Source organism: Pseudorca crassidens, chromosome 7, assembly GCF_039906515.1.
Source record: "Pseudorca crassidens isolate mPseCra1 chromosome 7, mPseCra1.hap1, whole genome shotgun sequence".
NCBI lineage: Eukaryota > Metazoa > Chordata > Mammalia > Artiodactyla > Delphinidae > Pseudorca > Pseudorca crassidens.
In genome coordinates this window covers 43,994,909-44,021,310 of record NC_090302.1, presented here as the reverse complement: position 1 = coordinate 44,021,310, position 26,402 = coordinate 43,994,909, and the positions used below count along the sequence as shown (strand labels likewise).

The following is a 26,402-nucleotide window of genomic DNA, read 5'->3' as shown; positions in this document are numbered from 1 at the left end:
ATCAACTCTTTAATCATTAATATACAGTATAAAAGCTATAAGCTTAAAATGTGATTTTTAACAATATGCAAAATTCGTATACTGAAGAGACAATTGATGTCTCTTTTTGTGTAATCACCTGATGAAACTCGATTTCACTAATTCTAATGAGGCTGGACTTCCTTAGGTATTTTTAAAACTCTTCTTTCAGCAAATGAGTTTGGCTATCCTTTATGATAGCAAAGCTTGATATTTTGTGGTTACAACTGATATTTCAGGCAAAGATAAAAATCATCAAGCCCTAAACCCCATAATTACAAAGGGTGGTCAACCAAGGCCAATGTTGTTTTCAGGCCAAAAGTGTATTGGAACTATAAATAACGAAATGGAGTTCTTTGAGTCACTAATAACTGGATTCTGAATCCAGTTCCAAAATAAGATGCCCCCAAAAGATTTAAGACAAGACAGTCTTATCAGAATATACATACAAGGAGATTGGTTCAAGGTGGCAGAGTAGAAGGACGTGTGCTCACTCCCTCTTGTGAGAGCACCAGAATCACAACTAACTGCTGAACAATCACCAAAAAGAAGACACTGGAACTCACCAAAAAAGATACCCCACATCTAAAGACAAAGGAGAAGACAAAGTGAGATGGTAGGAGGGGCTTAATCACAATAAAATGAAATCTCATAACTGCTGGGTGGGTGACTCACAAACTGGAGAACAATTATTCCACAGAAGTCCACCCACTGGAGTGAAGGTTCTGAGCCCCACATCAGGCTTCCCAACCTGAGGGACCAGCAACGGGAGGAGGAATTCCCAGAGAATCAGACTTTGAAGGCTAGTTGGGTTTGATTGCAGGACTTCAACAAGATTGGGGGAAACAGAGACTGAACTCTTGGAGGGCACACACAAAGTAGGTGCATCAGGACCCAGGGGAAGGAGCAGTGACCCCATAGGAGACTGAACCAGACCTACCTGCTAATGTTGGTGGGTCTCCTGCAGAGGTGGGGGGTGGTTGTGGCTCACCATGGGGACAAGGACACTGGCAGCAGAAGTTCTGGGAAGTACTCCTTGGCATCAGCCCTCCCGGAGCCCGCCATTAGCCCCATCAAAGAGCCTGTAGCCTCCAGTGCTGGGTTGCCTCAGGCCAAACAACCAACGGGGAGGAAACTCAGCCCCACCCATAAGCAGACAAGTGGATTAAACTTTTACTGAGCTCTGCCCACCAGAGCAACACCCAGCGCTACCCACCACTGATGCCTCCCATCAGGAAGCTTGCATAAGCCTCTTAGATAGCCTCATCCACCAGAGGTCAGACAGCAGAAGCAAGAAGAGCTATAATCCTGCAACCTGTGGAACGAAAACCACATTCACAGAAAGATAGACAAGATGAAAAGGCAGAGGACTATGTACCAAATGATAGAACAATATAAAACCCCAGAAAAACAACTAAATGAAGTGGAGAGGCAACCTTCCAGAAAAAGAATTCAGAATAATGATAGTGAAGATGATTCAGGACCTTGGAAAAAGAATGCAGGCAAAGATCGAGAAGATGCAAGAAATGTTTAACAAAGACCCAGAAGAATTAAAGAACAAACACCTAGAAGAATTAAAGAACAAATAGAGATGAGCAATACAATAAGTTAAATGAAAAATATATTAGAAGGAATCAATAACAGAATGACTGAGGCAGAAGAACGGATAAGTGACCTGGAAGACAGAATGGAGGAATTCACTGCCACGGAACAGAATAAAGAAAAAAGAACGAAAAGAAATGAAGACAGCCTAAGAGTTCTGGGACAACATTAAACGCACCAACATTTGCATTACAGGGGTCCCAGAAGGAGAAGAGAGAGAGAAAGGACCCAAGAAAATATTTGAAGAGATTATAGTCGAAAACTTCCCTAACATAGGAAACGAAATAGCCACCCAAGTCCAGGAAGCACAGAGAGTCCCAGGCAGGATAAATCCAAGGAGAAACACGCTGAGACAAATACTAATCAAATTGACAAAAATTACAGACAGGGAAAAATTATTACAAGCAACAAGGGAAAAATGACAAGTAACATACAAGGGAACCCCCCTAAGGTTAACAGCTGATTTCTCTGCAGAAACTCTACAAGCCAGAAGGGAGTGGCATGATATATTTGAAGTGGTGGAAGGGAAGAACCTACAACCAAGATTACTCTACCTGGCAAGGATCTCATTCAGATTCAATGGAGAAATCAAAAGCTTTACAGACAAGCAAAAGCTAAGAGAATTCAGCACCACCAAACCAGTTCTACAGCAAATGCTACAGGAACTTCCCTAAGTGGGAAACACAAGAGAAGAAAAGGACCTACAAAAACAAACTCAGAACAATTAAGAAAATGGTCATAGGAACATACATATCAATAATTACCTTAAATGTGAATGGATTAAATGCTCCAACCAAAAGACACAGCCTCGCTGAATGAATACAAAACAAGACCTGGATATATGCTGTCTACAAGTGACCCACTTCAGACCTAGGGACACATACAGACTGAAAGTGAGGGGATGGAAAAAGATATTCCATGCAGATGGAAATCAGAAGGAAACTGGAGTAGCAATACTCATGTCAGATAAAATAGACTTTAAAATAAAGAATGTTACAAGAGACAAGGAAGGACACTGCATAATGATCAAGGGATCAATCCAAGAAGAAGCTATAACAATTATAAATATATATGCACCCAACACAGGAGCACCTCAATACATAAGGCAACTACTAACAGCTATAAAAGAGGAAATCGACAGTAACACAATAATAGTGGGGGACTTTAACACCTCACTTACACCAATGGACAGATCATCCAAACAGAAAATTAATAAGGAAACACAAGCTTTAAATGACACAGTAGACCAGATAGATTTAATTGATATTTATAGGACATTCCATCTAAAAACAGCAAATTACACTATCTTCTCAAGGGCACATGGAACATTCTCCAGGATCGCATCTTGGGTCACAAATAAAGCCTTCGTAAATTTAAGAAAATTGAAATCATATCAAACATCTTTTCCTACCACAACACTATGAGACTAGATATCAATTACAGGGAAAAAATGTAAAAACACAAACACATGGAGGCTAAACAATACATTACTAAATAACCAAGAGATCACTGAAGAAATCAAAGAGGAAACCAAAAAATACCTGGAGACAAATGACAATGAAAACACGACAATGCAAAACCTATGGGATGCAGCAAAAGCAGTTCTAAGAGGGAAGTTTATAGCAGTACAATCCTACCTCAAGAAACAAGAAAAATCTTAAATAAACAATCTAGCCTTACACCTAAAGGAACTAGAGAAAGAAAAACAAACAAACCCAAAGTTAGTAGAAGGAAAGAAATAATAAAGATAAGGGCAGAAATAAATGAAATAGAAAGAAAGAAAACTGTAGCAAAGATCAATAAAATTAAAGCTAGTTCTTTGAGAATATAAACAAAATTGATAAACCTTTAGCCAGACAGAAAAAGAGGGAGAGGACTCAAATCAATAAAATTAGAAATGAAAAAAGAGCAGATACAGCAGACACTGCAGAAATACAAAGCATCATAAGAGACTACTACAAGCAATGTTATACCAATAAAATAGACAACCTGGAAAAAATGGACAAATTCTTAGAATTTGGTTATTCTTACGAAGGTATAACCTTCCAAGACTGAACTAGGAAGAAATAGAAAATATCAACAGACCAATCACAAGTATTGAAATTGAAACTGTGATTAAAAATCTTCCAACAAACAAAAGTCCAGGACCAGATGGCTTCACAGGTGGATTCTATCAAACATTTAGAGAAGAGCTAACGCCTATCCTTCTGAAACTCTTCCAGAAAACTGCAGAGGAAGGAGCACTCCCAAACTCATTCTACGAGGCCACCATCACCTTGATACCAAAAGCAGACAAAGACACTACAAAAAAAGAAAATTACAGACCAATATCACTGATGAATATAGATGCAAAAATCCTCAACAAAATACTAGCAAACATAACACATATATATGGAATTTAAGAAAAAAAAATGTCATGAAGAACCTAGGGGTAAGGCAGGAATAAAGACGCAGACCTCCTAGAGAACGGACTTGAGGTTATGGGGAGGGGGAAGGGTGAGCTGTGACGGGGCGAGAGAGAGTCATGGACATATACACACTAACAAACGTAGTAAGGTAGATAGCTAGTGGGAAGCAGCCGCATGGCACAGGGATATTGACTCGGTGCTTTGTGACCGCCTGGAGGGGTGGGATAGGGAGGGTGGGAGGGAAGGAGACGCAAGAGGGAAGAGATATGGGAACATATGTATATGTATAACTGATTAACTTTGTTATAACAGAAACTAACACACCATTGTAAAGCAATTATACCCCAATAAAGATGTTAAAAAAAAAAATCATACAATAAAAAACTATTAAAAAAAAAAAAAAAAACAAAGCAACAACAACAAAAAAAATACTACTAGCAAACAGAATCCAACAACACATTAAAAGGATCATACACCATGATCAAGTGGGATTTATCACAGGAATGCAAGGATTCTTCAATATATGCAAATCCATCAGTGTGATACACTATATTAACAAACTGATGAGTAAAAACCATATGATCATCTCATTAGACTCGGAAGAAGCTTTTGACAAAATTCAACACCCATTTATGATAAAAACTCTCCAGAAAGTGGGCATAGAGGGAACCTACCTCAACATAATAAAGGCCATACACGACAAACCCACAGCAAACATCATTCTCAATGGTGAAAAACTGAAAGCATTTCCTCTAAGATCAGGAAAAAGACAAGGATGTCCACTCCTGCCACTGTCATTCAACATAGTTTTGGAAGTCCTAGCCACGACAATCAGAGAAGAAAAAGAAATAAAAGGAGTACAAATTGGAAAAGAAGAAGTAAAACTGTCACTATTTGCAGATGACGTGATACTATATATAAAGAATCCTGAAGATGCTACCAGAAAACTACCAGAGCTAATCAATGAATTTGGTAAAGTTGCAGGATACAAAATTAATGCATAGAAATCTCTTGCATTCCTATATACTAAGAATGAAAGATCAGAAAGAGAAATTAAGGAAACAATCACACTCACCATTGCAACAAAAAGAATAAAATACCTAGGAATAAACCTACCTAAGGAGGTAAAAGTCTTGTACTCAGAAAACTATAAGACACTGATGAAAGAAATTCAAGATGATGCAAACAGATGGAGAGATATAACATGTTCATGGATTGGAAGAATCAGTATTGTGAAAATGACTATACCACCTAAAGCAATCTACAGATTCAATGCAATCCCTATCAAATTACTAAAGACATTTTTTTTTACAGAACTAGAAGAAAAAATCTTAAAATTTGTGTGGAGACACAAAAGACCCTGAATAGTCAAAGCAATCTTGAGGGAAAAAAACAGAGCTGGAGGAATCAGACTCCCTCACCTCAGACTATACTACAAAGTATAGTAATCAAGACAGTATGGTACTGGCACAAAAACAGAAATATAGATCAATGGAACAGGATAGAAAGCCCAGTGATAAACCCATGCACCTATGGTCAACTAATCTATGACAAAGGAGGGAAGGATATACAACGGAGAAAAGACAGTCTCTTCAATAAGTGGTGCTGGGAAAACTGGACAGCTACATGTAAAAGAATGAAATTAGAACACTTCCTAACACCATACACAAAAATAAACTCAAAATGGATTAAAGACCTAAATGTAAGAATGGATACTATAACACTCTTAGAGGAAAACATAGGAAGAACACTCTGTGACTTAAATCACAGCAAGATCTTTTTTGACCCGCCTACTAGAGTAATGGAAATAAAAACAAAAATAAACAAATGGGACCTAATGATACTTAAAAGCTTTTGCACAGCAAAGGAAACTACAAACAAGCTGAAAAGACAACCCTCAGAATGGGCGAAAATATTTGCAAGTGAATCAACGGACAAAGAATAATCTCCAAAATATATAAATAGCTCATGCAGCTCAATATTAAAAAAAAACAACCTGATCAAAAAATGGGCAGAAGACCTAAATAGACATTTCTCCAAAGAAGAAATACAGATGGCCAAGAGGCACATGAAAAGATGCTCAACATCACTAATTATTAGAGAAATGCGAATCAAAACTACAGTGAGGTATCACCTCACACCGGTTAGAATGGGCATCATCAGAAAATCTACAAACAACAAATGCTGGAGAGGGTGTGGAGAGAAGGGAACCCTCTTGCACTGTTGGTGGGAATGTAAATTGATACAGCCAGTATGGAGAACTTTATGGAGGTTCCTTAAAAAACTAAAAATAGAATTACCATGTGACTCAGCTATCCCACTACTGGGCATATACCCAGACAAAACCATAATTCAAAGAGATATGCACCCCAATGTTCATTGCAGCACTGTTTACAATAGCCAGGTCATGGAAGCAACCTAAATGCCTATCAACAAACAAATGGCTAAAGAAGTTGTGGTACATATACACAATGGAATATTACTCAACCACAAAAAGGAACGAAATTGGGTCATCTGTAGAGAAGTGGATGGATTTAGATACTGTCATACAGAGTGAAGTAAGTCAGAAAGAGAAAAACAGTTATCGTATATTAATGCATATATGTGGAATCTAGAAAAATGGTATAGATGAACTGGTTTGCAAGGCAGAAATAGAGACACAGATGTAGAGAACAAACGTATGGACACGAAGGGGGAAAAGCCAGGGGAAGAGTGGGGTGGGGATGATTTAGGAGATTGGGATTGACATATATACACTAATATGTATAAAAGAGATAACTAATAAGAACCTGCTGTATAAAAAAGCAAAAGTAAATTTAAAAAAAAGAAAAAACATGCAGAATCTAGCAGAGAACCTAAAAAAAAAAAGAATATACATACGTATACATACAGGCACATTTTCTTACAGAAGCCTTTTTGTTTTTTGTTTTAAATAAACAAAACCTCTTGTTTGAGGTTTTGTTTATTTAAAACAAAAGTCTCACTCTGCCTAGTGTTTTGGAGCATGGACCCCAAAGTCAAATAACCTGGGATTGAATCCCAGCTTTGTAAACAAATGAATAGTACATGTGGGAATCCACATACATTCTTAACTTCATTGGACTGAGTTTACATATAATAAAAAGCACCATTTTAATTGTACAAATGTATACGTCTGTGTAAACATCACCGCAATCAAGGTAGAGAACATTTCCATCACCCCACAAAGTTCTTTTGTGCTCTTTCTCATCCTTTATTCCACCCCACAACCCCACCCTTTGCAACCAGTTGATTTTCTGTCACTGTAGATTAGATTGTCTTTTGTAGACTTTCATGTAAATAGAATTCTTTGAAACTGGCTTCTTTCCCTCCATATATTTTTTGAGGTTCATCCATGTCATTGAGTATATGAGGAGTTTAGTCCATTTTATTACTAAGTAGTATTCCACTATATATATAGGAATGTACCACAATTTGTATCATCCTTCACTTTTTCATGGATAATTTTATTTTTTATTGAGGTATAGTTGATGTACAATATTATATAAGTTACAGGTGTACAACATAGTGATTCACAATTTTTAAAAGCTATACTCCATTTATAATTATTATAAAATATTGGCTACATTCCCTGTGTTGTACAATATATCCTTGTAGCTTATTTATTTCATACATAGAAGTTTGTACCTCCTAATCCCCTACCCCTATCCTACCTCTCCCTCTTTCTCTCCCCCCACTGGTAACTTCTACTTTGTTCTCTGTATCTGTGAAACTGTTCTTTTTTGTTATATCCACTAGTTTGTTTTAATTTTTAGGTTCCACATGTAAGTTATATCATACAGTATTTGTCTTTTCTCTGACTTATTTCACTTAGCGTAATACCCTCCTGGTCCGTCCATGTTGTTGCAAATGACAAAATTTTATTCTTTTTTATGGCTGAGTAGTATTCTGCTGTATATATGTACCACATATTCTTAATCCATTCATCTGTTGATGGACACTTAGGTTACTTCCATATCTTGACAATTGTAATACTGCTGCTTTGAACATTGGGGTGCATATATCTTTTTGAATTAGTGGTTTGGTTTTTTTGGATATGTGCTCAAGAGTGGAATTATTCATATGATAGTTCTATTTTTAGTTTTTTGAGGAACCTCCATACTGTTTTCCACAGTGGCTACACCAATTTACATTCCCACCAACAGTGTACGAAGGTTCCCCTTCCCCTGGACTATTTCATTGTTTCCAGTTTGGTTGTTATGAGTAACGCTGGTATGAATATTCATGGATAAGTCTCTGTGTGGACAGATTACAACTGTTTAAGCATTACGCAGTCCGAAAGACCTAATTTAAACAGAGGCTTTGAGGAGTAAGGGAATGGTCCAAATGGCTAGCCAGATATAGCGCATTTCAGGCCAGGCATAGAGCAGATACAGAGACTCAATCAAGAAAAAGCTAGGAGGCCATCCATCCTAGCTGGAGTGTGTGGCAAAGGGAAGAATGAGGAAAACAGTATCGTATACAGAATTGAGCACCGTTCTTCCTTCATAGCAGACACTCAGGGAACACGATCATCTACATGTTATGCATCATTCTCATACAACAGTTAATGTTGAATTAATAAACAGTTAATATTCTGTTAGAATTTTTGTATGATAAAAATGAAGCACATATATATATATATATATATATATATATATATATATATGCATAGATTTGTGGCCATTAAAATGCTGTGTGTAGCTTAGGAATGAAATGAGCTCCACTCTCCCTTGCAGATATGACACTCCTTTATACTCACGTATTTCTTGTAACACTTCTGTCCCCCTCTCTGTAGTTTACTTTATCTAATTTGGGTTCTTATTTCCATTTGCCAGTGATTTTAGTTGATGATTCTGGATAAAGGGTTAACTTCCTTATTTGTTATTTCTCTGCTTTTCTAGAAGACTACTTGGATTTCAAGAAACACTAGATGGGCTGGAATGTTTTGAAAAAAGCATAATCTGCTGATCGTGAATGATTTGTTAATGTCATGTACATAACATAGATGAGAAGCATAGATAAATATAATGAGAGGGTGGAAGGTGGTTGAGAACCTTAGAGTTACTCCTGGGAACCAAAACTTGTCTGAAATAGTTTTTAGAGTAGTTAGTTTAAACAGATGTATTATTTTTTCTTTGCATCTCTTGGAGGATTGGGGATTCAAACTGGATGAGACAGCTGTGGTGAAAGGAATGGTCAGGGTAAGGGAGAAGACAGAGGGCCCAGTGTGCAAAAAGGACGGGTATGATGTGATGAGGGAAGTAATTCAGAAGAAACTGAGAGTAATGCTACCTGATTCCTAGAGTTAAGAGTTCTTATTTGATCTGAAAAACACGTGGGGGCTACTGCACTGATTTGAGAAAGTGAGTTGGATAATAGTAATGACTATCAAGTAAGTCGATTCCAGTTGCTTTGATGTTAGAGTTTTTTTTTTAAGCCGATGGTATAAATCCATGGGTCCTATGATATGTGCTAGAAAATGACACGCACAGAAGACACTGACTTGCTAAAATGGATGAAAATGCTCTTGCAGTGATCATTTTCTATCATCTTAGCATGCAATTGTGTATTCCTGACCTCAAGGGCTGTGACATTCAGTGAAATTTTTTATCATCTCTTGGTCGCCTTCTAAATGAGGAGAGTTATAGCGCTGGTGTATATAATCATCTTTGCTAAATTCTTTTTTTAAAAAAAGAAGACAAAGAAATGCTTTTTGAAACGGGTCTTCAATAAATCCAGGACAAAGGGTGTGGTGATGAGATCGCTTCTTGAAACACGTCAGGCCAGAAACTGTGCTTTGAGAAGACTTCACAAATTTCCTTTGACCCAAGTCTTTTTGTTGCTTATAATTGTTCACCATGACCTTCAGAAAGCCACTTAACTTCCAATATTTGGATTATTTTCACGTACAGTTGTGGTCTTTGTATTTGCCATGTCAATTTTCAGAGCCTTCAAGAAAGCGAGTGACGTAATTCTGGTTGGCTTCTTGAGTCGCTGTGAGACTCTCGCAGGTAGAGTGACAGAGGCATTTACAGTTTACAAATGCCTTTTTCCCTTTCTTAAGTTTTATGTTAATATTCTTTTTCTTGGCTGTGAAGCAAACTTAGAATCATCTATAGTCCTAGGAAGCTTTAGGACTTTTTTGAACCTGCCAGAGGCTGTAGTGTCTACGCTTTCTTAATACACTGTGTGGGATGGTTTTGTCTGGAAATTTTTTGCTTTTCTTTATTTGTTTTGCCTTCAGAAGTGCCTTTACAGCCAAGGTAAAAGATACGTGTCCAGCTTTGTTCCAGAGTTCAGTATTGTGAATCCTAAAACTCGCACTAAACTAAAACTCGGCCATATATGACTAAAGAATCAGAGGAGATACCTGAAAATGCAAGAAATGTCTATGATTGTATGCTAGGGCTGCCACAGTTCATCGCACAGGTTATTAACTGCACAAGGAAATCAAACAAGAGGATTGAGTGGAGACTGAAATCTGGCCTGTCATTTATTCACCAAGCCAAGTGCCCCGGAGTGGGATGATGTCCACCTAAAGAAAGAGGCAGCTGTCTCTAATACACATAATTCTCACATAGGCAGCCCTGTTGCCTAGAATTCTGTTGTAATTTCTCCCACAATTGTCAAAGGCACGGGTATCTTTTAAAAGGCATCTCTCCAGAGATGGTTTTGGTCATTTTAACCTTCATCTATTGCTTCAACCTTGACATTCACAGAACCTTCATTAGCAAAGTTACTGCACTCAGATAGAGTTTTCCAATATCTTTTTCATCACTATCTTTATCACCAACTCTCTAGACACAGTTTGATGCAAAATCTTAGAATTTTGAGTGAGTGTGTAAAGCACACATCTGTTTCTCTCTTCATATTCTTGCTACATTCTGCCTTATTTTGTGACCAAAAATGATTGAAGTTTCATTAGTTCAAATGTATAATTATTTCATGTGGAGCCAGTAGGAGAAGATTCTTATTTGGGGTGATGAGTCCTTATGAACGTTGATATATGCAGGATGCATGAACACAGGCATGAGGCAGTGGTGAAAAGGACTTTATGTGATGTTTCCATGATTATCATCAAGCTGGCTTGTGGAGGGGCTCCCAACAGACCATCTTTTCTACCGAGGAATAGAGCTTTAAATGTGAAAGGGGGAAATGTGATTGAGGTGCGTAGGAGGAACTCTGTCATTGAAATCAGTACGTGCCTGTCAGTTTGGACTGTGGCATCAGCATTCTGAGCACAGACTGCAGCACTAATTCCCTGTCCTCCATCAAGGACAGGGGGCTCTAAGTTGCTGTGACCATGGTGAGACCATGCCAAATGGGGACTGTTCCAGCTGTGAAAACTGGTTCAGGATCAATAAGATAACCCAAATGAACAAGAGAAAAAGGAGCCTTATTACATCTTTTTAAATTTTCGTAAAGATGGCTTAGCCCATCCTTTTTCTCTATCCAGAGAGATCTTTATATTCATACCAGCGTCTACAATAAAAACCAGACCCAAAGATTCAAAAAGAAATCCTGAAAATTAGTCCCACCCTAGTTCTGTGCGTAACTTCCTAAGGCCACTGTGTCTACGAAGGTAGTTATACACACCAGGCGATCACTTTGCAGAATCCATCTGGATACATCTTCTGTGACATAAATAGATCCAGACTTTTTTTTTCTTAGAATCTCAATTCAAGCTCTTTACACATGTTGACATCTTGCTAGCCTCAGACATTTCAAAGCAATTAAATTTCTATCACACATCCCAGTAATAGTTTCAACAGGCTTCATTTTATGGTGTTCTACCAGAAGACACAGTACACCCTGAAGTTTCCAGAGTCATCTCTGAAAGAGCCCAAAAGGAGGGTATTGTGATCACTGCTGGATGTTAACAAATGAGAAGCTGCTCTTTGCCACTCAATGCCCTTCCTCCATCTGTGCATGACTGGTTAGCTGTAATAAAACAATGGCCTCAGCATGAATATACAATAAAGTATCCTTACCGTATTAACAATATCTTCTCACTCAGGGAAAACCCCTGATAGAAATGACTGAAGAAGGTCATTTCTCAGCAAGAATAGGGGAAAGGGTTATGGGCCAGATGTTAACTTTCCTTCCAAACTCCACATATTTCTTTCTCTGCACACGATATTTTAATGAGTTTTGAAGAAGAGAGCAGTTTTTAATGCAGCTGAATGGCAAAAGGAAGAGAGGATAAAAACGTTCCAGTGTTCATTTGTGATATGTAGATAAATTCCCAAAATGTTCCCCCTGCACCTTTGCTACCTTGTTATTGCAAGGATTTATGATTGATTTGAGTACCGTAGTTGAAAGAAGTACTGTGTGTCTTACAGACAGTGGTAATCACTGAGTGCATATATAATACATCAAGATTTTGAACACTTGGACTCAAGTCCCAGTGACTTTAGAGTTGTTGGGGTTTTTTTTAATATTCATGAGATAGTTTTTTCAGCTGTAAAGTGTGAATAATACTATCTTGCTAGCCTTGTTCTACAGATTTCATTAGCTAATATGTAAAAAAAATGCATATGTAAAATATTTTTACCTCCCATACAAAATTTCTTCTAGGCATCTTATTTTGGGAAGCATGCTTGATAAATGCACTTCAATTGTAGATGCGGTAAGATTAGGAAATACCTCTCTCAGTGCATTTACTTTTTGCAGCATTGTAATTGAGCATGATTTTGTATCTCAGTCAAACACTGATTCTATCCTAACAATGCATAGAATTTAACTCTTTAAGTTATGTGTATCCAAAGAAGGAAATACCTAGACCAACAACCTGTGCTTGAAAAATGAGGGGTGTGCATTTATAGATTAATTGGGAGAACTTTATCTTCTTAAAATATTTTTTAAGAGAGGCAGAAATGTCTTTGGTAGCCCACATGAAAAGACATTGGCATGATCTTCTGTATAAGCAACTTACTTCTTGCGCTTCTGCCACGAGGGACAGGTATTTGTGAATCATACCTACAGAAACTCAGGCCCTATGTTGGAGATACTAGCCTAATTAACCAGGCTTTATCAACTGGGCTTGTGGTTTTCAGAGTGGTGTCCCGGGACCAGCAATATTGGCATCACCCGGGAACTTGTTAGAAATGCAAATTCTGGGCCTTACCTCAAAACTGCTAATCAGTGGGGCTACACAATGTGTGCCCTAACAGGTCCTTTGGGTGACGCACATGCAGGTGTGGGAACCACCGACCCAGGTTATCCGCTGTATGCAATGAATTAACTTCTCTTCCAGTGAAATTTGAATGTTGCTCATTGAAATACCATCCTTAGAAGAAATGAAAAACGTGTCTCTCAAATGATTTTTTCTTCTGTAGTTTAGATAAGGAATCCCATGTGTGAAAGGTGCTCTTAAAAAATCTCATCTCTTGTCAGTCTCTTAGCCATTTGCTCCCAGCTTCATGCATTTGCCTTTCTGTCAATTGGACCGTACCTTGTGTTTTCAAACTTTGTAACCCCCCTTTTGGAGGGGGAAAAATCTTTTCCATTATCCTCCTGCCTTAGTTCTGTCCTTCCTTACACAACTAAAAATTCCCAACAAGTAGTCTTATTTAGCTGCTTCCGTTTCCCTACTGTTTAATCCCTCTGTAATTTTCTTCAATCTAGTTTCCACTTCCACCTTTGAAGTGCAATTACTCTTTGAGATTTTCAACGATTTTCTGCTTGCCAAACCAGAAGCCTCCTTGTTTTTCTCTAGGATTTCATGCTTTTGATCTACCCAGTCCAGGTCTTTCCTTGCCTTTTGTGATACAAAAATATAGACCCTTTTTTTTTTTTTTTTTTTGGTAGTACACGGGCCTCTCACTGTTGTGGCCTCTCCCTTAGCGGAGCACAGGCTCCAGACGCAGAGGCCCAGCGGCCACGGCTCACGGGCCCAGCCACTCCGCGGCATGTGGGATCCTCCCGGACGGGGGCACGAACCCGTGTCCCCTACATCGGCAGGCGGACTCCCAACCACTGCGCCACCAGGGAAGCCCGCCCCATTCTTCACTGACACTCTCCTGAGTCCTTTCTCTCCCTTCCTTTCACCTGGGCCATTCCTTAAGGTCTGTTGTTTAGAGCGCTCTGGCTCTCTCTCCTTCTCCCCTCCTCTCTCCCCGTCTCCTCCCTCCCTTCCTCCCTCCCTCCCTCTTACATTCTCGTAATTCCACCTTCACATCCCCACCTTCCTTTAAATGACAAGTACCACCTCCTGACTAAGGATTTTCAGTTCTACCATCTTCAGCATTGACTTCATCCATTATCCACCTAGAATCTCAGCCCAAGGCTCACCTGTGTCATTTAAAACTCAAAACTGCCAAACGGAACTGTCAATTGTCTTTTACAAAACAACATCTGCCCCAAAGTTACCTCTATCATCAGGGCGTATCCTTCTCTAGATCACCCCGTTTACTCTGACTCAGTACGTATCCTACATAGTGCGAGAGGTGAAATTTCATTGCTCCTTTTCTTATCTGATCTCTTATTTCATTTCACCCCTTCCATAACCCTCTCTGTGGTCTTCCATGCCTGCACCATTGAAGGAACTAGTTCCCCGCCTCAGTCCGTCTGCCATTTCATATCCCATACACCAATGCCAGATCAGTCTTTCTAAAATATTAATTAAATGATGTCATTTCCTTGAATGTTGGCTCCTCCATTACCTCCAGATTAAATCCACCCATGGGGTTCCAGGCCCACACAGGTTTCTTGAGGAAGCCACCGTTCCAAATATCTCATTCCTTTCCCCATGAATTATACCTCCATGAATCCAAATCTTAGTCTAGGATATAAGAACCATCTCAAGTATTTCTTCTTCTAAGAGAATATGCAGCCTTCATTAGTGGCCTATTTTTCTGAGATTTTACAGAAATTTCCTTATTATTGTCCCTTATTTGAGTTTTATGTAAATGAAAAGGAGTGTTCATGAGAAGCCTTATATAATGCTTGAAACTTAGAAAGATAAGTGTTAGCTTTCTTCCCAATCAGAAGATGACATTCCCAGCCGCAAGGAATAATTTCTTCTATGTGTCACTCTTTGTGGTTTGCCAACCATCATATCAGCAGTGGGTAATGGCTTCATATCAGGTGAGCCATGGATGTTTGGTGTAGTTAGATGAAATAACCATATCTTTGCAACCTCTGTTAACTACAGAGTATGAAAATACACTCACTTGAAATAAATATCAACCAGATTTTCTATGCCATTCTTTTATGAGAATTTAAGGAAAAAAGCAAAAGTAAACGAAAATTAAATGAAGAGTTATCTAAAATAATATGAATAATTCACAAATAAGAATTTTTGACTGCTGGCTCATTAAGATCCCAGTCTGGTAATTGTTTATCCAAGTTATGGACCAAGAAGATCTAGGCTGGGGAGCTATATGGTCAGTCTAATCTTCAATTAGCTTTTACCCAAAGGCCCTTGTAGTACATTTTTAATTTTGTTCTCATCTCTGTCCAAACAATCTTAGTTTCCTAAAAGCAAGCACAGCATCTATGCTTGTATGCCCAGGAATACATGGCTAAGTTTCCCCAAGGTGGTAAAATAGTTTTCCTACCTCCATTCAAGAAATACTAGTCAATTACCTTAAGCAAATTACTTGCCCATTATGACCACCACGTTGGAAGCAAACAAAAGAATGGCCAGAGAAAAGGAGAAAAGAATGTGACATGTTTATCTTTTCTTAATGCCCTTAAGGGAAGGCAGGCATATCTCCTTAACTCTGTAAATTTTAAAAGATTAGAATAAATATGTACTTTATATATGCATATATAATAAATTGTGTACATATAAATCATGTATAATGAAGTACATTGTACATGGAGGAGAAGAACTCAGCAGTGGTTTCCTAAACTCTTTTTACTTCGTCTCTGTAATGATGAGCCTGTCTGACTACCTGTAGCTGCTAACCAAACACATCCTGAGGGGCGCTTTCAAGTGCAGACCCCGCAGACAGCCAAGTATCAGTGTCTGGAAACTTTCCACATGCAAGTCCTCGGTAGTGCTGGTGATGGCTGGCATCTTTGGATCCGGCTGGAGTTGTTAGTAGAGCCTGTGATTTTAGGAAAAGCAAAGGAAAGCTGGAAACAAACTATGCAAAGTAAGGCAATAAGGCAGGTGCTGGATGCAAGGTTTTCCTGCCCCCAGGGAGTCTGCATCTTGTAGGGAGAGGCAGAAGAAGGCACTGCAACTAGAGTTCTGATTCTCTAAGAAGCTTATGTGCCTTTCACACTGAAATTTAAAGGGTATGTAATGAAGAGATAGATGTCTGAGTAAGGAAAGAGAAGAAAAGGCTAATTCTGCAAGCATCCTGGCTTTCATCTATCGAGATGTTTAAGTGTAGAAGTGCTGACATAGGAGACGGAAGAGTATTACTTTCCGCCTCTTCATGTTTATAAATCTTACATTTTATGTTTTCGTATTTAGCTGTTTATTTCCACTTTAAAAGAAGCAGTACTGAAGCACTTACATTATGCATGTGCAATGGGGTGCGTTGCACACCCTCTGCTTATTGTGCACGTTTGGTCTGGCTTGATTAGTAGGTGCAGGAGGCACACGGTCTCTGGTGGGAGCAGTTATTTCAGAACAGGTGGTTCAGCACATTGAGGATCAAAGAACCCAAAGGTGCGAGGACTCTGACAGCTGCAGGAGCTCTCTGATCTCAGTCGGAGTTTCAACCCCACCCTGCAGATCAGGCAGCCCCCCTCAAGACAGGAATTTGCATTTTGCATAACGACCTCTCAGTCTGGTGGTTTACCCTTAGGTATCAATAGAATAGCAACAGCCTGACTGATGGCAGAAGACACCCCACTGTCACGGTTGGCATCCAGTTCTCCCGCAGTCCACTCTCTTCCCCTTATTTCCTACTAAGTAGACTGCTAATGCCCATCCCCCGCTGACCACTCACCCCACACGCTGGGGCTGCTGGTTTCCTCACTGCGCCAAAGAACCACATCCAGACCTGATGATTATTTAACTGGAGGTTCCATCCCGGCACCTGGTTGTCCTCCCTGCATCTCCACCTCACTGAATCTGATGTGGACACCAAAGCCCAGTCCAAATATCACCTTCCCTTCTTGGGTCATCTTACCTGACTCCAAATCTCAGCTAACATTTATTGAGTACTTTGTGTAGAGCAGGCTCTAGTAGTTGCTTTACATCCGTTGTCTTTTTTACTGATTTCTTACTCTTTTGAAGTCTTTTTACACTTACACAGTGACGACACAGTTATCGCTTTTACTTGTTTCTTAGTGAAATCATAGAGTTATTCTTGTCTCATCTCCTGCTGGCCTGAGAACACATAGCAGTTTCTGTTTCTTTTGGAGCCTCATTGTTTTGAATACGTAGTAGGTGCTCCAAACCCCACGAGTGATATCATAATTAATGGCATAAATTCTTAGCTTCTATTGGCGAAGTGTATTGAAATTGACCCTTTCTAAGAATTGAATAATTAAACCTAACTTATCAACCATCTTTTATATTTTGATGATCACGTGCATCTCAACAAATACAAGTTCAGGATGCCCATACGTCTTCTAGTTACTGGATTATTGATATTAACAGATGTGAGAGCTCTGTGCCACCCCATAAGAGCATCACCTTACTCCCTTGGTTCCACGTGGGGTAGCCACTCTCCTGGTTTGTCCATGAATGAAGGCTTTCCCCGGGACACAGGATTTCAGTGCTAAAACCAGGACACCTCTGGGTAAACCTAGGCATTTAGTTGTGTTAGTCATAAGAAACGATTTCCCCAGTGGAAGAAATTGGCTGTACTTTTATATTAAATGCTCAGGAATGGATAGCTGTCACTTAGTTGTATTTTTTTCAGTCACAGGCAAAATTTTTAATCTCTCATAGGCAACTTGGATGGTTTTTGTTGTTGTTTGCCCTACTTTACACTGGATGCTACATAGCATTATCTGTACATCTGACAGCTGGTAGCAGAGAGCCTTACTTCAGGAACCTCAGAAACTTAAAAAAAAAATCACACACACAACTTTTTCCAATCAATTACTTTAGTATATAGTGAGTGCTTTACTAATAGCCATTTTAGAGTTATGAAATATGTATTCAGTATGGTATTTTTCTAAAAACGATTTAAAATAGCTGGCATCAGCAAGGATGTCCGCTAAGAGAGATAGAAGTACACCAAATTTCCCTGGTTATAGCTTCCTGTGCCCGAAACTTCTAATTTTTCTTTTCCTACTGAGCTTTCTAACTTTTCTTTAGAACTGACTTTTTTAGGTCTCATAGCTAGCCCTGTGGTCTAAATTAAGTGTATCTGCTTTTGAACTTTGCAACTGTTTACTTGTGTATTTAATGATTAGCTCCTCTTGGCACTTCTGGTCTCATCAGAAGATGGAAGTATACCTGCCGGAGAACATTATCTATTTTCCTGCCTTCTCTCGGCCATCTGACTAGTCCAAGCAGGGAAGCTTTTGGATTACTTGGCATAAAAACTAGTTAAACTTCTGGTGCCAGGCAGTTCCACTTTTCGGAACTTATCTGCAGAAACAGTCATGCCGCCTAATGGAACAAATATAACGCTAAGCAAGTTTTTCAGATTCCCTTTATTAAGCTTGTTCAGCATCATTCTACCAAGAGATAAATGTACTTTCTGAAATACATGTCTTAACTGTGCTCCGAGATCTTTAGTTAATGTATATACATGCTTTGTTCCCTCCACGTCTTCCTAAATATTGAATTCAAAGAATTTTGTATTTGGCACAGTGCTTGCACAGAGAGGTCCCACTTGATCATCCCGAAGTTACTTTCAGGCTCAGGATTTGCTCTGATCTTGGCATGAGAAACGTGCATAGATAAAACTATTTTAGTTATGGAATGGCCATATCACAACCAGTTGTTTGCTGGTATATTTGCTATACAGGTAATCATAAATTTTAAAAATAGGAATATTGGCTCTATACTTGAATACATTTTGAGTATTAATGATGACTTTATAGTAGTCAGTCACAAAAAGAACAGAGCTCCTAATTCCCCCTTACAATTCTCCTAAAAACACTTTATGCCACTTGGTGAATTACAGAAAATTTCTCTAATCAGTTACATTCATTCACTTCACAAATACATATGGAACCTCATCTCTAAGCCAGCTGTTCTGCAGCCACTGTAAGAAATCATACTCCATGGGGCATGGTAACAGTGGTAACAGTGTGATGGGCAAGGCTTGACTCAAATGGTTGACTCAAACAGAACAGTGTTTCTGAATTTATAGCTAATTTTAGAATGTGAAACTTTATATTATATAAAAAATTATCAGAAAAATGACTAGTGCTCCCATACCATTTAATGGCTTGTTTCCCTGTTGACACCATGTTTTGAAGGAGTTTATCTGCCCAACACATTCATTGTGTAATTATCTTCTCATTAGTATTTGCCAAAAACCAAACAAATAACTGCCAATCAGAATACACAGAGTTGATATATTGTCAGCACCGCCCCCCCCAAAAAAAGAAGAAATAAATTTATTTCATTTTTTTCTTAGACTGTGTATCACGATTGTGGGCAGATACACAATTTCAGGTATCTTAAAATAATTTAAATTTCTGAAAAGCTCCGTTACTGATTCAATGGACTTCAATGATCTCTTCTGATTCCCTCATTTATTAATATTTTATTAATATACACTTTTCTTTCTGTTGACCTGCCAGTCTGTAGTTTTACTGCAGCTACTCAGCCTCTGTTCTGAGCACCTCCTTTGAGTGTTGCGTGAACAGACCTTGTCTCTGGAGGGTAGGAACTGAATCGGAAACCGAAACAAATTTACGGCCTTCATAAAGACTCAAGGTGCTTTTCTACTTAACTCGAGTGGTTGTTTAACAGTCATGAAGTGTTTGTTGTATTTGATGACTCTGTGTGTTAATTTATGTCCTAAAGGTTAAGTTGACAGTTATTGGGGGTGGGGTGTGGGGAGGTAGGGAACAGCAGCGTGCACAGCTGAGCTGGGGCCCAGGCACCCACTCTGTAGACTATTCAAAGCCCTTACCCTCCCCAGGCCCCCACTTACCCTCTTCCCTACTCCCCTCATATCAATCAAATCTCTTATCTCATTTCCCTAAACTGAGACTAAGTGATAAATTGTACGGGTTTAAAACCGCTTGACGCTAGTCTGGGGATATTCGTGCACCATGCAGAGTCAGCCTAGTATTGTGTCTTCGGCAATAATTTCAATTCCTCCAGGGAAAGAAAATACCTTAGAGTATTCATGATGAAATGATATAGACTATGGTTAAGTGATAAGTGACAACATAGGATTTATATGAACTTTAACAAAAGCTCTCCACAACTTCGTTTCCTTAAGCCCAAATTTGACATTTCTCCTCTATTATGTGGGTTACTCTGTATCTTTTTTAATTAAGGCGGCAAGCTTACCTCACATAATACTATATAAATAAAACTAAATAGAATTTTTAGTAGCATTTACCGACTTGTGATGAGTTCTATTTTATTCTTTTCTGGATGTATTTACAAGTTTTTACAATGAACATACATTACTTTTTAATCAAGAAAAAAATCACTTATAATAAAAGTTACAAAAGTACATGTATAAAAATCCTAAATATATCCTTGCCATAGCAAAGTACTTTTATTCTGTTTTATTCAGTATGTCCTGTCTGGCTGAGTATCTGATATAATAATGAGCACTTCCATTTGTATAGTTCTTTACACAGATTTTCTCATATAGGATATATAATAATAATCAATTTAGTAATGGTGATGGGATAGATAATAATATCCCCACGCAAGGAAATTGTGGGTTAGATATTTTATCTTGTTTGCCAAAAGTTATATGATCAGCCAATAGCAGAAATGGAGCAGTATTTCTGAATCCTAGCACAATTTTCCTTTTTATATGCTGTAATTTCCTCCCATGTGTGTAAAGTTCTGCTCACTTCCATGAAACAGATAAAGACATATAAGTCCTAGTTCCTACCATCAAGCAGTTTCTAATACATTTGGGGTAAAAAGACATGCTGACAGAGAGTTAATTAGCCATTCAATAGATGACACAGGTAAAAAGTGCAGTGCATAATACAGTGCCTGGCACGTATAGAAGGCACTCAAGAAATGTTGGATAGGTGGATGGATGCATGGACGGATGGATGAATGGATGGCTGGCTAGATGGGCAGAAGGGCAGATGGATTGACAAATTCATTAAAGTTATAGGTCTAGAAAGGAGAAAATTCACTCATCACAGATGGTTGAAATTCAGTAAATGTCTATTGACTTTTATTGGTCAGAGACTATTTCAAGAAGGAGAAGATAGACCAGCTAGGCCTTCAGGAACTTAGAAGAGTAGAGTTTGACTCTGCAGAGAGGATGAGTGAGGGAGCTGCAGGCCGAGGGCTCAGCATGAGCAAAGGCAGTGAGGCAGAAAGAGCAAGATATGACTGGGACTGCAGAGGAGTGACTGACCTTGCTAACGCAGAAGGTTTGGTGAGGAGGTTGTTTTGAAAGTAGAATGGGACTGTATCATAGAATATCTTGAATTTCAAGCTGAAGTATTTAAATAATCCATAAGCATGGGCATCTCTAGACATTTCTGCATAAAGTAATTCATGTCATAAGGAAATGTTTTAGGCAATAAATCTGGTCGAAGTAGGACTCTGTGTTAAATATAAAGATATGAGAGAGTTTAATGCAAGGTGGAGATTTTAAGCATTCAGCTGGGATTTTAAAGTATTTTTAGAAAGAGCTGCAAATGTAGATCTCACTGTATCATCATTAAAATATTCCTATATGTAATTGAAACTTCTGAGACAGTTACGTCAAATTTAGCTTTAGATCAATAGGTATTTCTCATTGAGAGCTAAAAGTTTATAACATTCGAGGATAAGAAGCTGGCATAAAAGTCTAGAGGCCTCCAGATATTTCATGCATGAAGTTTAATAAATTTTTCATATGCCAGAGGAAAGATAATAATTTATGTCTTGCAGGATTTTCAACCAAAATACTAGATAGGTCAGAAAATTTGTATTTTTGAAGTTGTATACACTTCTCTTTAAACCTACTAATTATTTTATCTTACAAAATTGGTGATGTTATCACTTGAATACAAGTGGTTAACAGTGAGGCCTGGGAGTAAATCTATGTGGGTTAGAATTTGGCTCAACCACTGAATTGCTGGTCAATCTTAGCCTAGTTTCTCTCTTTCCTCAGTTTTCTCATCCATGAATGATAATAATAATAGCACTAACATCTTAAGATTGTTGGGAGAATTAAACGTAAACATATGGACTAGTGCCTGCCATGTAGTAACAATTCATAAATGGTAGTCATGTTACTAGTTATAGAACATATTCAATGAATAATATGCATTCATCTTATTTTCTTATGATTGTTTACTTGTTTTATTTGTTTTTTTAATCATTGCTACAAAGAAAGCTTGGCTCCCGTAGGGTTGCGTCTGGGTTTTCTACTGTGTGAAAGTATAACTCAACATATATGGCCTAGGTTGCTGCTAACTACGGTAAAGCTGACCAACTTCTTGCCTTCTGTAGTGAGCCATCTCTACGGATTTGGACTGATGGATGCGGAAGCCATGGTGATGGAGGCGGAGAAGTGGACCACTGTTCCCCAGCAGCACGTGTGTGTGGAGAGCACAGACCGACAAATCAAGTAATGTTTGCTGCAAGCAGACAGCATGACAGTGCCCTAAAAGAGATTAGGCCAGTGCAGCTATCTTGAGACAGCCCTGTGTTGCACATGGAAACTAGAAACTTGTGTAGTATTTTTCTAATGTAATTATAAAATTCTAATAGAATGTCTTAAGACCCTAAGCCATTAAATACACACTAGTATAACCCAAAGATCCTTAAAAGAAAAACGTATCTTACAAGGGGATGGGGGGGGGACCCTTACAGATGGGCATTCTTCAAGTTTCTACTCTGTCAATATTTCTAATCGGTGGTAGACGTATTCCCCATATTTTATGGTAGAAATATTCCCCATAAGTTGGTGTACTCCCAAAACTAAACCTTATGTTCTGGAAACTTAACTGCACACCATGTAGTTCTCTGAAGATTGATGCAGGATGCCCAGTAAAAGAGATTGCAGTTTACTCAGCTTCCAGGGCCTCGTCCCCTGTTTCAGCCTCACAAACTTGGAGGCTGTGCTGATTGGATTCATCAAGTGATAGTGAAGTCTCTCCTAGGCGCTGAATCCGAAGAATAGGATTTATTTTAGTGATTTTATTAGTAATTTGCTTTCAGCTTTCTTTTTAGAGAGTTAGCTCGGAAAAATACGTAAGAACTTTGGTTTGTAATAAAACTAGAGCCATTATCATTCTTGAGGAACTTGTTAGGAAGCAGAAATAAGTGGACTAAGTTTTTTTTTTCCCCCATTTGTGGCAAAGAATAAGAGAAAAAAAAAAAAGAAGTAAAAAGTTAACCGGTATTTACTGAGCTCTTACTACAGGTCAAGCCAAGTGTTAGAAACAACGTGTTTTCTTCTTAAAACTTTATAACAACTTGGGTACTATTCCCTTTTGACAAAGGAGGAAATGGGATCAAATGGAATAATTGTTTATTCATTCACAAATTCATTTACCAATTCAGCAACAATTTTTCTTGCTATCAAGCACTTACTGGCTATCAAGCACTGGGCTAGATAATTAGGGATAGAAACCGGAATAAGAAATGCTTCCTGCCCTTGTGGAGCTTACCGTCTAGCGGGGGAGTCAAACCAAAATAATATAATAAGTAGATCATTACAAATGACAATAAGCGAATGCTGAAAATAAAAGGGGTAGTAAATAAAAGGTGGGAACATGTTTTTCCTATGGTTCAGTGACCATCTTAGAGAGTGAAATTTAAGCTTTGACTATGAAAGAAGAGTCAGCCATAGGAACAGCAGCAAAAAAGCACTAGAGGCAGAGTAGTGTATGCAAAGTGGCTAAGGTAAACTTGAATTATCCCAGAACTTGAACCAATGCTAGTGTGGCTGGAACCCAGTGTTCAAGGGGCACAGTGGCACAGGAGGAAGCTAGTGAAGAAGACAGGAGCCTGTAGGCAAGCGGAAGAGTGTGCGCTTGGCTTATAGAGAAAGGAAATGGTAGACCAGGGATTTGAATCAAGGTCATAGTCATCCCCAAGCCTCCACTGTACAACAGTACCCTATACTGGTGGTTCACAAAGTGGATTCCACAGATCAGCAACATCCCTATCGCCTGGAAACTTGTTGGAAAGGCATATTCTTGTGACCCACCCCAGCCTTACTGAATCAGACACTCCAGCACCAGGGCCCAGCAATCTATCTGAACAAGATTGATATCCACTACCTGCATGAAGATAAAAGAACCTTCATTCCTCCTTTCCTCTCACTTGCACCTTTCCCACCCTAACTAGGGTTACTCCCTTAAACGACCTAATCATTTGGGTAATGACACTGTGTCCCTTAGTCTCCAGCGACCATGGCTTGCATTGCATCACGCGGTCCTTCCAGGCCTGCAGGCTCACGCAGCCGAGCTCTGCCTCGTGCTCTGCTCAAACCCCCTTCTCTCTGTTGCAGGACAGTTCGGCCCAACAGTGCGGTGCGCTCCGTCTACAAAGCGTCGGGCTGCTCCGACAATCCCAACCACCACGTCAGCTACCTGGAACACGTAGTTGTGCGCATCACCATCACCCACCCCAGGAGGGGAGACCTGGCCATCTACCTGACCTCGCCCTCAGGAACCAGGTCCCAGCTTTTGGCCAACAGGTACAGACATGGCCCCTGACCGCCAGTGTGTGGGGGTCACGATGACGCCCAGCGACTCTTTCAGCTCAAAAAAGTCCGCTGTGCTTTATTTTTTATTTTTTCAGAAGTCGAGGATTGTGCATGTACATATATTGTAGGATCATGATTTTCTATACAATTTTTAACGGTTACTTTCCATTTACAGTTATTACAAAATATTGGCTGTAGTCCCTGTGTGGTACGGATAATCCGTGAGCCTATCATATACCCAATAATTTGTACCTCCCACTCCCCAACCCATATATTACCTCTCCTACCCCGTCCACTAGTTTGTTCTCTAAATCTGTGAGTCTGCTTCTTTTTTTGTTATATTCACTAGTTTATCGTAGTTTTAGATTCCACATGTAAGTTATATCATACAGTATTTGTCTTTCTCTGACTTATTTCACTTAGTGTAATGCTCTCCAAGTTCAACCATGTTGCTGCAAATGGCAAAAATTTCATTCTTTTTTATGGCTGAGTAGTATTCCTGTGTGTGTGTGTGTGTGTGTGTGTGTGTGTGCGCGCCACAGCTTCTTTATCCATTCATCTGTTGATGGACACTTAAGTTGCTTCCATATCTTGGCTATTGTGAATAGTGCTGCTCTGAACATTGGGGTGCATATATCTTTTCAAATAACAACCTGATTAAAAGATAGGCAGAAGAACTGAACAGACATTTTTCAGGCAGAAGAACTGAATAGACATTTTTCCAAAGAGGAAATGCAGATGGCCAACAGGTACATGAAAAGATGCTCAACACTGCTAATCATCAGAGGAAATGCAAATCAAAAGCACAATGAGATATCTCCTCACACCTGTCAAAATAGCCACCGTCAAAAAGAACACACGTAACAGATGTTGGCGAGGGTGTGGAGAAAAGGGAATCCTTGTATACTGTTGGTGGGAACGTCAGTTGGTGCAGCCACTGTGGAAAACAGTATGTAGGTTTCTCAAAAAAACTAAAAACAGAACTACCGTATGACCCAGCAATTCCACTCCTGGATATAAATAAAAAAAAAAAAAACCCCAAAGACATTAATTCAAAAATATACAGCTGTTCTTTAATTTCTTACTACCCTAAAAACTGGGTGGGGCCGGGGGGAGCGCCACTTACACATCATGATGGGATGGTCATAGCTCTCACTGCCCACACATAAACAGAGAGTGCAAAGCCGCCTAGGATCTGTAGGCATGGAACAGTATAACATTTAAGAGGTGGGTAATATTAAAAGGATGCTGCAGAAAAATTGAGGGCCGCCTGTTGTTCTTTATCCTGTAAAAGAATTGCAGAACACTAAATCCTTAGGCCTCTGAGATGCCCTCCCCTGCCCTTAAGTGTCTGCTGGCATTTGTTACAGATTAACTGAATGCTCTTGCCAGAGCACTTTCCAAAGTTAAAGGAAATTCTATTTGTTTTAAAACAGGTTTTGGCAGATTTTTTTCTACAAAGATTCAGTTAGTAAATGTTTTGAGCTTTGCAGGCCATGTGTTTATTGCCACTACTCAACTCTGCCATTAGAGTGCAAAAGCCACTGTAAACAATATAAATGAATGTGTATGGCTGTGTTCCAATAACAACTTTATTTACACAAACAGCCTAAGGGCTGGA

General features: G+C 39.0%; 1 protein-coding gene across 1 annotated transcript in view; it reads left to right on the top strand.

Moving 5' to 3' along the window:
* PCSK5 (proprotein convertase subtilisin/kexin type 5) overlaps window positions 1-26,402 on the top strand; it is a 317,195-nt gene that overhangs the window by 243,169 nt on the left and 47,624 nt on the right. Inside the window, exons 11-12 of the mRNA XM_067744135.1 lie at window positions 22,576-22,693; window positions 24,584-24,772. Of these exons, the coding sequence (XP_067600236.1) occupies window positions 22,576-22,693; window positions 24,584-24,772 (307 nt within the window). The remainder of the gene's footprint in view (window positions 1-22,575; window positions 22,694-24,583; window positions 24,773-26,402) is intronic.